General features: G+C 39.0%; 1 protein-coding gene across 1 annotated transcript; it reads right to left on the reverse strand.

Annotated features, from left to right (window-relative positions):
• Nucleotides 1-5,882: 5,882 nt before the first annotated feature.
• On the reverse strand, nucleotides 5,883-12,645 carry hadh (hydroxyacyl-CoA dehydrogenase). The gene is made up of 8 exons (XM_036574955.1): nucleotides 12,450-12,645; nucleotides 10,470-10,598; nucleotides 9,797-9,954; nucleotides 9,119-9,245; nucleotides 7,911-8,000; nucleotides 7,756-7,828; nucleotides 7,526-7,642; nucleotides 5,883-6,275 (listed from the first exon to the last, which is right to left on the reverse strand). Exons 1-8 carry the CDS (start codon nucleotides 12,564-12,566, stop codon nucleotides 6,157-6,159), a joined length of 930 nt encoding a protein of 309 aa, XP_036430848.1. The 5' UTR covers nucleotides 12,567-12,645; the 3' UTR covers nucleotides 5,883-6,156.
• Nucleotides 12,646-13,342: the final 697 nt, after the last annotated feature.

Raw genomic sequence — 13,342 nt, forward strand, 5'->3', positions numbered from 1 at the left:
AATACATTCAAATGGGAAGCCACTCTGTAATCTAACAATTGTGTTTCCCTGAAATCCTCATTTTTTTGTCTTTCAAACTTTCCTTCAAACACACTACATACACACATATGCGCACATACACGCATGCATGACCACACACACAATCAGACACTGTAGCCACTGTGACCGATTTCGATTCCGATTTCAGATTTAAGCTCAGTGAAAGTTTAAGAACTGGTGTAATAAAGGAAATTCCAGTGCAGGTAAGACAAGCTAGTCACCTGTGAATAATCAACAAGGTGTGTTTTTGCTGAATCAGGGCCTGTTATTCAGATATTAATTTGGCATCTACTGTGGAATTAAAATGCAAGTTATGTAGTTATGAGAGGCTCTTAGAGTTTCAGGTCAAAGTACAACAAAAGCTTAACACTAAATCAACCACTTTAACAGGTTTCGGTGCTTTCAGTGAATCCCACCCCCATTCATTCATTGGTGAATCGGTGTATGTGATTAAAAATAAACACATCTTCCTTGAACTTCAGTTTGTTTTCCAGTAACTTCACTCTATGAACTGTGCAACTGTGCAAAATTGATGCCTGGGCTATGAGGAGAGACTGTGAAACTGCAGGAAGAGAGAGAACTGCTTTATACTAGAAGGATGGAGTACCCCTGGAGTGTGAAGAGCATAGAAGTGAAGGAGAAATAGGGAGGAGATGGGGAGGTGGTGAGGAACAAAATGTCATCACACACAAAAGATGGGTGAGTTTTGCAGACAGGAGAACCTTTCAGGTGTGATCTTCCTTCCCAGCTTCACTGCATAACTCCATCTGAGAAATCATGGACGTGACATGCTGAGCTGTTGGGGGCCAATAAGAGGGGGAGAGAACTCTGAAGGTAGTTTCTGCTTGCACTAGAAAGCCGGACCACCTAAGAACAGGTTATATTAACGCCAGCTGCTCATGAGCCTTTCTGAAGTCTTGAATTTGTATCTGGAATTTGCCTGCAGCACCAAGAAGTTGGAGAGTGTGATCTGGGAAGTCCCTGCCAAGACACAGAAGCTGCACTGGTTCTAAAGGTGTGTCCTGAGAACAGGTCAGGAGGATAACCAACCAAAAACCAAAAGCAGGCGTGTGGAGTGCAGAGAAACTGTACTTAACCCTTGTGTGGTGCTCAGGTCTGTGGGACCCATTTTCAATGTTTACCAAAAGAAAAAATGATGTGATTTGCTATTATTTTAACCTCAGCTTCCTCTGCCTTTGTTCATTTTCTGTGAAGAACATAGACAATAACACTGTGTGTATGTGTTTGTGTGTGTGTTTGTATGTGTGTGTGTGTGTGTGTGTGTGTGTTTGTGTGTGTGTGTCAGGGTGGACAACATGGAGAGGCTGCTGACTGGCTACAGCTGCTAAAGGAGAACCCTACGCTGGACACTTATGATATTTTAAACATCTGGTATTTTCACATAAACTGTTACGGCTGTATTGATTAAAAAAAAAAAAAAAAAACAATAATGCGGTGGGTTTACCAGATCACTGAGTAACAAAAACACAAACACCACACAAGGGTTAAGTGAAAGTTTCAGTACCTTGTCAAAATATTACACTATTAAAAGTGGAAGTTTGGGGCGGCAAATATGAGTGAAAGTCAAAAAAGTATCAACATTTAAACACATGCAAGTCCATAAAAGCAAAAATCTACTGTTTTAACACAAATGAAAATTTTCTTTTGTTTGGAGGAGGGTGGCGAGGTGGTGTGTGGTGTGGTGAATAAAAGGCAGGACTGGTCTTTACACAAACTCGATTGAGCGTGTCAGGTGTCACTGCACTCACGGCTGTTTCAGTGTGATTTCGGAGATCATCCAGTGTTGTGGAACCAGCGCCGAATGCTCTGAGCTGTCGGAGGTTCACTGCTGACAAAAATCACGTTGCACAATTATGATAGATTCACTCTTATTGAAGTGGAGAACACAAAACGCTTTCTGCTCAGGGGTCGCATCTCCTCGCAGACTGAAGGGAGCCATCTTCCTGTGAGAGTCAGAAACTCTATGGCTCCTCTTTCAATTGGTATGTGATTGGTTCCTAGGCGCCGCACTTTAAAATCGTATGAATCGTTTGAATCACCCTGTATTTTGTCATATTGCTCAGGCCTAGTCATCATTATCTGCAATAAAAATGCTGCTAAGTTTTGGTTTATCATGATAAAAAAGACACATTGACTTGTTTTCCCATCAGAACTGTTATCATTTCCCTGCTGTATAGAGCTGTTTGGAAATGCTGTAGTCTTTTTTGGACGTCTGTCTCTGTTTCAGCTGAAAGGGGGCAGGCTGAAGTCCTGTTAAAGGGGAATTCCACCCATTTTTCACATTTCTACATAATTCAGTGGTTGAGATGTAATCAAAGCCATTCAGAGTAGTTTGGTGTGAAATGGTTCACTGTAGAGAAACTTACAGACTTACAGACTCTGACATCTTTCCAGTGGTGATAGGAACCAGGGGTCACCATGTCCTCAACACAAATATAGCCATTTTATTTATTATCCAAAACCAGCAGTAAACCTACACGTCTTGTGAGTGTTTATATATAATGTTGATGAAGGTAAAATAGTGGGAAAAAGTTTTCTTTAGGGACTATTTTGCCTCACAACACCCTGCACCACCATGAATGAATTAAAAAATGTGTTTCAGACCATATATAAAACAATATCTCAGACCTCAGGCAGTGTATTGACAAGCATTTAACTGTTTTTGAATGAGCTTTTAGAGGTTGACACTTCCTGTCACCTACCACGTAAAGTAAATATATACATATATAGTTCAGACCATGCCTTCGACATGTGGTGGTGGTAGTATGAGAGAAGACTGACTGAGGGAGGGGGGGGCTCAACTTGGGCTGGAGTTCTGGGCAGCTTCTGCCTATAAATAGAAGGCCGGACCCTCAGCTGTAGTAGGACTGATTTTGGACTGAGAACTAGGAGGGGATGAGGTGGCGGTGGGGATTGTGAACATGTCATCACGGGAACAGAAGGCGAGGATGTGAATTTATGGGGCATGAGATTGGAAGAAGGAGGGAGTTCAAGCATGTTCCTCCCCCCAAACTTCAGTTATAATATAACCTAAGAACTACTAAAAGTCTTGGTCTTGACTCAGACTCGATGTGTCCCAGTCTTGGTTGTGGCTAGTTATGTATTTAGTTACTTTCTGATTGTAAAGCGTCCTTGAGCATAGAAAAGGTGCTACATAAATAAAGGTGATGATGAAGATGATTTTGCCCTCACCCATTTATGAAAGTGTAGCCTATTTATTTACTTTATCAGCTCAGGACAGAAACCTGTGAACATTTCCTAAAAACATCTACTAAACCATGCAGAAATGCACCCTCAGTCTTGGATAATAGGCAGTGCACTGACAACAAATAAGAACGCTGCTTTATAAAATCACGTTCTGGCAGAGTTTCTCACCCACGCCGCTGCTCCAGCACAGCTGACTCGGCACATGAGAGATTTGGTCATTTGCCTACAAGCGAATCAGGTGTGTTAGAGCAGGACAGTCCTTCTCCTGGAGCACAGCGGGATTCGCAGACTCTTGCGTCTGTGCTAAACAGACCCACCAGCCTCAGCTCATTAGGACAGAGAGGAGCCTTTGAAAACAACCTGGTCTAGACACAAGACACAAGTGTTAGATTTGGGATGGAGTTAAAGCCATGTGAGCACTGCAGTCTGCAGTGATGTGTTCCTGTGCCAAGTAGTGAGGCACATTGCAGCTGTGGGAAAAAGCTCACATTTGGATGTTCTTCAGGGATTTCATAAGCTATTGCTATTCATTTGTTTTTATCTATGATTAATTCTATAAAGCAACTTAATGAGGTAGGTGAGTAGTTAGGTAGGTGAGAACTTTGCTAAAAGAGTACTATAGAGCATTTTCTCCTAATCCAGTCCTGGAGCCCCCTGCTTTCTATAGTTTTGTCTTTTCCCTGGTGTAACACGCTTAAATTATATCATTAGGTGATTATCAACTCCTGCCCGAGCTGAATCAGGAGAGGCGGGTCGGCAAATACAGGTACAAAACATGCTGTGAGTATTCAGTGCAGGTTTCACTCACAACCAAGTAAGAAACAAGTAACCACTAGCTGGAGATCAATCAGTAACGTCTGGAGCACCTAGGGGGACCATGAAAAGTGAAAAAGATTTAGATGAATCCTTTAGTGGCAGTAAACCAACATGTCTTTTAACAAACTGTTTAATTAATAAACAAAAATAATAACAGTAAAAAATAGGAGGGACAAAGCAGATTTAAAAGTTCCCCTCAGCCAATGAAGGTAGTGAACTGCTGCCATCTGCTGGATAAAGTGGAGCAGTGCTCTTTTAAGGCAAGCAGCAGGCAGGATGACCATGAAAAATAAGGACGAGTTCAAAATCAATTCCAGTGCTCGAATGCAAATGATTACCAAGGTGAGGTCTTTAGGGGAAAAGATGTTACTTTAGGTAATGGAGCATCTGCTGTTTTTCTGTAGCCTGAGGCTCAAAAAATTATCTTAAAGTAGTTACTGTTACCACCAAAAATACTCTGTTGTGTTATTCTGCCTATATCTGCACTTAGCTCAGACATGAGAAGATCCTTAGTGATGGTTTTGTGTTCTGCTGATTCTGGGGAGTTCTAACTTTACTTTAAAAGCAGGAGAATGCAAGCTGCACCCTGCACTGCTGTGTTTTGTGTTTTGGGTTAGTGTCCTGATGCAGGATGAAGAACCAGCCGATGCATTTTCAGCAGTTGTACTGAGTCTGAGTAGAACCGACTTAAAGGGGAATTCAACATGTCTACATAATTAAGCAGCTGAAATGTAAATAAAGTCATTCAGAGTGGTTTGCTGTGAAAATTTCAGATTGCATTACATTGGTGCTGATAGGAACTAGAGGTGTGATTGTCTACAACACATGTATAACCATTTTATTTACTATCCAAAGCAAACAATAAATCCACATGAAATCTTTTGCTTCTTTTGGGGAGATTTTAAAGAAATTTTAGGCCAAAACCTTCTCAAAAATATTATAAAACCCCTAGATATGACTTTCTGCGAGGGAGCTTTTAGAGGTGGACGTCTGGTTCCTATCACCACCACTGTGAACAATTCTGACTTAGTAAATTTCTCTACAACCGGGCGTTTAACAGCCATCTCATCCTCTTATGTAGAAATTTAGAAAGCCAGCGGACTTCCACAAAGTGGAAACAAAAATTTCTCCATAATTCAATCATTCAGCATTTATTTACACTTTTTGATTACACTGCTATGTCTACGACACATATATAGCCATTTTATTTACTATCCAAAACCACCTGTGAACATACATGTCTTCTGAGTTTTTATATGTAAATGTTGATGATGGTAGAAAAATGATAAAACTGGGGAGGGACTTTTCTTTTGGCTACACTGCATGTACCCTTGTTTTTTTTTTCTATAGAATCCATGGTCAGAAAAATGACAGGACATTTGCTGTTAATGAGCCCTCTATTTTCTTCTATATTTGGCAGTTAGATGTTGTCTAGCAGTCCAAACTTGGTGAAGGACATGTCTTCAGAGGATTTTAGTGAATGATCTACTATTGTCCTCATATCTTTATCAGTATAATGTTAATTTTGCATTTGAGATCTAAACAGCAAACTGGATTTTTGAGCCTATGTGTGTTGTTTACACGTAAAGAACTCCCACCCAGCCTGATGCCTTAATATTTCAGGCTTTAAAGGGCAACTTGCAGCAGCGCATGCACATCATAATTTAGCATGTTTTTTTCCCGCTCCTGACTCAATAGTGACACTTTTTCAATCTCAACAAAAAACTTTTCATAGTGCTGTTTTAATGCTCCTATCTATAATTTAAAGCAATACGTTAGTAAACAAAAAAATGCCCAGAACATTTCCAAAATATCCAAATTATTTTTTTAATTCAACACTGCATGTCACCCTGACATTAAAAACATACGGATTATGAAGGGCAGAGTTCATGACAATCTGTTATCTGCAGGTCAGCAAGGCACCAACATTTCTCCTGTTTGTTTACAGTTGCACAACTGCAGTTTAATGATCAATCAGTTTCTTCCTCTGCTCCCAGCTCTCTGTGGATTCTGTCTACATAAGTGCTTGATCATTGCTCTCTGATCAATAGATCAAGTTCATCCGTGCTCTGGTTACTTGTACTTGTAGAATCCCTCTCCAGTCTTCTTACCCAGCTTGCCCTCAGACACTAGTTTAGTGAGCAAGGGACTGGGTGCAAACAGGGGGTTTTCAGGGTCCTTTTCATACCAACCTGCAACCACACAAACAAAAGGAATCAATAAGTAAGAGTCCAATAATGACAACATGACACAAATGTATTCACTTAATGTAACCATATATTGTTTATTACCTGTTACGACAAAACTGGCCTTTGCAATACTCACAGAAGGCTGCATTATCCAAATAAGCCTCATAAATCATACATTTTATAATGCACTGGAAGTATTCTAAACAAATTTCAGATACTCCTGATACGTGTTCCGAAGACATTTCCCCTGATTGATCAAAATATGTTCTAATAAGTAATTTTGCTCACAATAAAGGAGTGACTACAAATGGAATTTACTATATTAACTGTGCTGTTAATATACTGCACGCTGGGCAGTATAGACAAAATTCAAACCTGCAATATTCTCCAAATATTTCAGAATCACGATATTTAATTTAGTTAATGAACCCATGCTTCTGAAGTACTAGCACTTTATGCTAAAATGACAAAGCTGACACTGCTCATTTTGTTTAAAATGTTTTGTTCCTGTTTTCATTTCTGAAAATTACGCCAAAGCTAACCATACACAGTGTGGCAAATGTTAACCAGACAGAAGGCATAATTCCAGAAAGAAAGCCATTTTTATTTTTTTTATGTATAATAAACCATTCTTCCAAAATCTGAAGTACTCAGAAAATTATATAAGTGACATAAGTAAAGTGCAACCATCTAAGCATTGGCTACAGCTGTCTGTAACCAGGGGTCCAACAGAGAAAAACTGGCCTTATATAAACTGGTGGGCAGGATCAGGAATGCATGATGATTTTAGAATTATACTGGTATTAACAGATTTAAAATTCAGACAGATGCTGAGATTGGACCAATATTTACAACTGAAGGCAATTTTACAGGAGGAAAAAAAAAAACATCCTTCAGTTTTAATGAAAGTCAAGCTTTTGTTCAGAGAGTGACAAACTATCGTTTGTCCATGAAGACAAAAATCACTCCCTCCCCCGCCAATCACTCAATGCTACCAAGTGTTGGCTGATGTAACAGAATTGGTTAGTGTTCTCCTCGAAGCACACTGAGATATCCAAACACACGGCCTTAGCAGCACCTGGAAAAGATGCAGTGGCGCTGAATGTGACAGATTAAGCACATGCTAGCCTTCACCCTTCCAGCTTGGTAGCACTGTGTAATGGGGGAGATCTAGCTAACATAACTGGACGAAATAGAATAAAAGCAGTTATCACTGTATATCGAATAGCTGTGTCAATTACACAAAGGCTTACCATCAATGATAAACTTTGACGTGTCCAATCCTACATAGTCCAAAAGCTCGAAAGGCCCCATGGGATAACCAGCACCAAGCTTCATGGCTACATCAATGTCCTCTTTTGATCCATGACCTAATAAATCACAGTAAAATGATTCACAGTCACAGACAGAACCATTTCTACATGAGCTAGAACTCATTAATTGTAATATGCTTTTCTTCATGTAGCATATGAGCTGTGCGTACCTCGTTCATATAGCCGGACAGCCTCTAGCATATAAGGAACCAGCAGCCGGTTTACAATGAAGCCTGGAGTGTCCTTAGAGAAAAGCAGTGTTGCATGAGATGCGGTGACCATGCAAAGTCATCTGAACTGTCTATTCCGTTCATGTCACACTTACTTTGCACGACACAGGGTGCTTTCCTAAAGCTTTGGTGAAATCAAGGAGTGCATCGAACGTTTGTTGGCTCGTTCCTGTCGCCTTGATCACCTAAAAATCATAATGCATGTTCAATGAACTAGCCATGTACATTCTTTCACAACAGCCAAGTAACAAGAAGACAATGAGGAGGTGGCTTTATACACCACTACCCTACCAGCGCTACTAACATAAGGCTAAAACATAATGCAAGAAAGCAGAAAATTTAGAATATGTATTCCAGCTCAAGGTGTCTAACTTCATTTACAATTTTTCTACCATATTGCTGTATAAACAGCCTTATTTAGCAATTGTTTACTGTTCCCGATGAGGATAAAGTCATCAAGCAAATCACTGCTGTCATGCAAAACCTTGTACCTGCATTTTTGTGGTTTTTCGCTTTTTTGCATAATTTGAAACGTCCAGTTCCCCTTTGCCTTGGGTTAAAATGTCATGATGATTATACCAACAGAAATGCTCCAAAACTGGGAAAAAAATATTCAATTACAAGTTGAGAACAGTTTTTTTTCTTCTCCTATAAAGTTACAGTTAAAGAGATACAAGGTTTTGTTACAACAGCAACAATATGTAAATAACCAAAAAGTGCATCGGACTCTAAACAGGAATAATATTTTGATGTTTTGATATTTACGATGATTACTTTGTAAAGAGTTAACCAAGTTAACACTAGCTAGCTCTGAGGCTATACTGCTAGTGCTATTAGCATGTATACTAGTAGCTAGAGAATGAGTGTTTCTTGCTCTTATTTTGACATCCTTAAGAGACGAAGTACATTTTCTAGACTCTACACATGACTCTGGGTAACTGTAGACATTTGTGTGCGTGTGCAAGTACAAATATTCCTACGATAATCACAGTCTAGATTTATTATTATTCCTTTTTTATAATCATTATTATTAGTAGTAGAACTAATAGTAGTAGCAATAATAATAATAATAATAATAATAATAATAATAATAATAGCAGTAATCATTGTTATAAGTTGTAGTATCATATAAGTGAAAAATTGTGTATTTTCAGAAAGTGGCTGATAAAATTTGGGCTCCTGTCAGGCACTGCAAGCAGGTGGACTAAAGAGTTCATTTACTGAAGTGATAAAAGGACACTAAAGCTAGAATTACTAAATCAATACAGGCAGCAGACTGAAATATGCAACAACTCGTACTTACCTCAACTAGCTTCATCATGGGAACAGGGTTGAAGAAATGGAGACCCCCAAACCGATCTAACCGGGCTGTTGAGCTGGCAATGTCCCCAATAGGCAGCGAGGATGTGTTGCTGGCAAAGATGGTGTGTCTGACAGGAAGACAAAGCACTGTTACCAAAAAAAGTTGCTGTAACAAAAATGACAGTTTGTATCTCCTTGCATATCCCTCTGTTGATCCCACTGTTAAAGCACTGAAAGCCTAATGCAGTGGTCTCAGTTACTATCCCACCATCAACACTGTGGCACAGTTTAGTGCCAACACGCCCGCTTTAGGGAAGTTATAGGGAAAAAAGCACTTAACCTCAAAAGAACTTTGGTTAGTTTCTTATGTAGTAATGAATTATATTTGCATTCACTTTACATTCTGTATTGACAGACTTGTGTCTGTATTTCCAAATTCTCTCCACTAGTTTTAATGGTTAATGTCCATGATTTTGACTGTGTGCAGTCAGTTTTCTGCTGACTGATATTACCCCTTTTACTGACAAATATAAGTGGCATCAGGTTGACAGTTTAGAATCTACACATTTCTCAGCTTGTTTCAATGAACTACGACTGAGAAATAACAAAGTTACATCATGGCTTTGTTTTCATTGGTGATAACGCCAACTTCTCTGGTCTAAGGGAGTGTTTTACTTACGCTGGAGCCGCTTTATCCAACGTAGAAAAGAGATCCCGTTTAACTTTGAGATTCTCCACAATGGCCTCCACCACAAGGTCTGTTTTCTGTACCACTGAAGCAACATCTGTACTTGTGGAAATGTTATTCAGCACCTTCTGAACAAACTCTTCTCCAGCCTGAATAGGGGGGAAAAAAAACAAAAAAAAACAACAACTACTAATGTCACCATACACACACTCTAGTGTTTCAGGGCCTTTGGTCCAGACATAGACGACCCTGGACTGCATTAAATAACACAAGCTGCATTCCAAAAACTAGACTGCATTTTAGATCACTATATAATTGAAGACTATTCTAAAAAAGACCCTTCGAAAATGCAGCCCACATTCTGACAATTATCAAGAATGCTGCTGGAGTATCCTTCACTGTCTTCTGTTGCCCAGATGTTGTAAATGGGGAGACCGGGCACTAGTTAAAATATACTATATATAATATATATTGTGCACCTTGCATCTTGGAAAAACTGGAAAACTGTTTCGTTTCGAAGTATGAAAAAAACAAAAAAAACAAAACAAAACAAAAAAAAAAAAAAAAAAACAAGGGGCCTTGATAGGCTAGCGCTATCAAGGACACACCTTTACTGGCTGTAGCCTAACTTTTTGTAAGGCAGCTTTTGTCAGTGAAACCCAACCTCAGGTTTGTCTGCAAACTTCTTCTTCGCCACCCTCTTCAGGCTGCCCTGGATATTCTTGGCAGAATTCTTCAGGATGTCCTCAGATGTGTCCACCAGCACCACTGAATGCCCTGTCACTGCAGCAACCTGAACAGATAAGACACACAGGGTAAAACAAGTTCAGTAAAACTCTCAGTCTCTCAGGTAGTTTTTATTTTGTGAAAGGAGAGCTTACAAAACTCAGCAGGTCAGGCTAAATGTTCTGGTAAAGCACACTCTGAGAGAGATGGAAAACCATTCCCACCAATTAGAGCAGAAAAACTGCTTTAGTGATTTTTTTTTCTTTTTTCTTTCTCCATTTTTGGCAGTGGTATGTCAAAATGTTGACTTTGTACCATATTTTCTCAAAATACTGATTTTTAGTCTTAGGGCTGCTTGATTATGGCAAAAATCATAATCATAATTATTTTGGTCAATACTAAGATCACAATCATCTCACATGATTACTTGTTAACTTTATAAATATCATGCATTTACTGAACTTTTACAGAAACTCCTTAACAGTGGATTTTCTTGAATTGTAAATATAATTCAACTAAAAATATACATAAAGTAATGGGGTGTGCTGGATTTATAACACAAGACAAAATGAGAGCATCATTGCAAAACGGAAAGTGGCACAATAATCGTTTTATCTTGTTTTGATCGTCACTGGAGGCCAAAATCGTAATAAATTCTGTTAATCCTTCAGCCCTACTTCGCCTTCAAATAACGACTTAAAAAAAAAAATACTGAGCAACTCAAAATAGTTACTTGTTTTCTTGCGATTTTGCGTTATTAAAAAAATGTGGACATACTACGTCAAAAAAATTGCTTGGGATAATTAAAGCCATTCATTTAAACCAGCAAGTCATTATTTCAAGATTCTAAGTCAAAATTTTGACATACGTCTGCCAGAAACAGAGGAGAAAACACTGCAGGCCATTTTTTCTCCTCCACCTGGCAGGCAGGGCTTCCATAATGAGGTGAAGAATAACTACCTTTATAAAATGTAAAATGTTCCTAGTAGATGGAGAGCGCTGCACAAAGTCCACACTGATGAAACACGCCTATTTCTAACAAACCCAAGTTTGGTTACATCTGTCTGTTTTATCAACGGAAACAAACACACAGCTTATATAAGCCTCGAGAGTTTAAAGTAGCTGGTACATGCACTCTGTTCCATGTACTCAAGTACAATTTTAATGGATCTGTATTTTTTTATGCCTTTTCAAACCAAAATGGTTTTTACTTATACTGTATAATCAGTGATATCAGTATATCAAGTTCCATTTTAATCCTTCATGTACATTTTTAGGGGGTTAATGTCATTCAGTTTTGTTAATTCAGCTCATAGGCTGCTTTGCTGTTGCTCACATCCCTCATTTCTGTACTTCAGCATTTTATTTTATAGCAAAAGGATCTAAAACTGAAGAACTGCTCCACTGAAAGTCTATGGGTTTAGTTAGCTAACAAGGTTAATATGGCAGCACTTTAACCTCATAATTTACCTTTAAACTCACTTTGTTGTTTGTGTAACTACTTTTACATCTACTTGTGCCACTATTTTACTGAAATAAGTGAAATAACACTCCTGCTCTATCTGGAACGAGGCTACATTTGGCTTTTTATTCGACTTTTCCGTTCCACCTTAAATAGTGCAGCACTTGCCTCCTAGCGCCTGGACATGCCTGCACCATATAAGTTAAGAGCTGCACATTTAAGGTGGAACGGAAAGTTCGAATAAGAAGTGCACGTCACAACACTTAGCAACCACATTTTGTTAAATTAGACAACACGAAGGCTACAAAAAGACAGTGTCACAAAACGTAGAAGCCAAAATTTACTGCAAACGAATTGAAATGTGTGAAAGAGGTGCAGCTAGCGCGCAGCAAAGCTAGCTGATAGCTAAGCTATCTTACTAAACCCGCCGCTGAGTATACTGAGACATGTTTTTACCTGTGCAATGCCTGAACCCATTAATCCACCTCCGATTACAGTGACATGCTTAATGGCTGCATTTCGGACAGCAGAAGAGGATAATGTTCTGGTAATCTGATGTGTGAAGAAAGCCATGGCTGGATCTGCGGATCTGCGGGCGCTAGCAGGACGGATCTCCTCAGCAGGAGGAAGGTCACTGTGCTTATAGGCTCGCTTCTCGGCCATGACCTTTGACACAGTTAACCATAATAAACCTCCTGGCTTTATGCACAGCTGATATTTCATACATGGATGATTCTAGAGATACTTCTCTTTGCTCTGAGTAGATGTTGAAAGAAAAAGAAAATAGAAAAGCGATTAGATTTTTAAAAGTAACTTAGTTCTGTCATTTTATTATGCCGCCTCAGTGGCATTTTGGGCGCTTACCTATGTTCTCAGTGCACTAGGTTGCTTAGGCTAATTAGCTGGTTAGCTCATCAAACTTTGGAATGCAATTAGAGACTATAATACAAAACTTTGTGAACAAACCGAAGATATATGTTTGGACATTAGTTTCAGTGTCAATCCTGATAGCCCAAATAGTACCTGCTCTGTGAGAGTCCATGGGGGTCCTGACCACTGAAGGACATGGTAAAAGGGGGCTAACAAAGTATACAGAGAAACAGATGGACTACAGTCTGTAATTGTAGAACTACAGTGCACCTATATAGTAAGTGGAGCTGATAAAATGGACAATGAGCATAGAAACAAGGAGGTGCTCATAATGTTATGCCTGATCGGTGTGTGTGTATGTGTGTGTATATATATATATATATATATATATATATATATATATATATATACACACACACATACATATATATATATATATATATTAGGGGTGGGAATCTTTAGGTACCTCACGATTCGAT

This window comes from Colossoma macropomum, unplaced genomic scaffold (assembly GCF_904425465.1).
Source record: "Colossoma macropomum unplaced genomic scaffold, Colossoma_macropomum, whole genome shotgun sequence".
Lineage (NCBI taxonomy): Eukaryota > Metazoa > Chordata > Actinopteri > Characiformes > Serrasalmidae > Colossoma > Colossoma macropomum.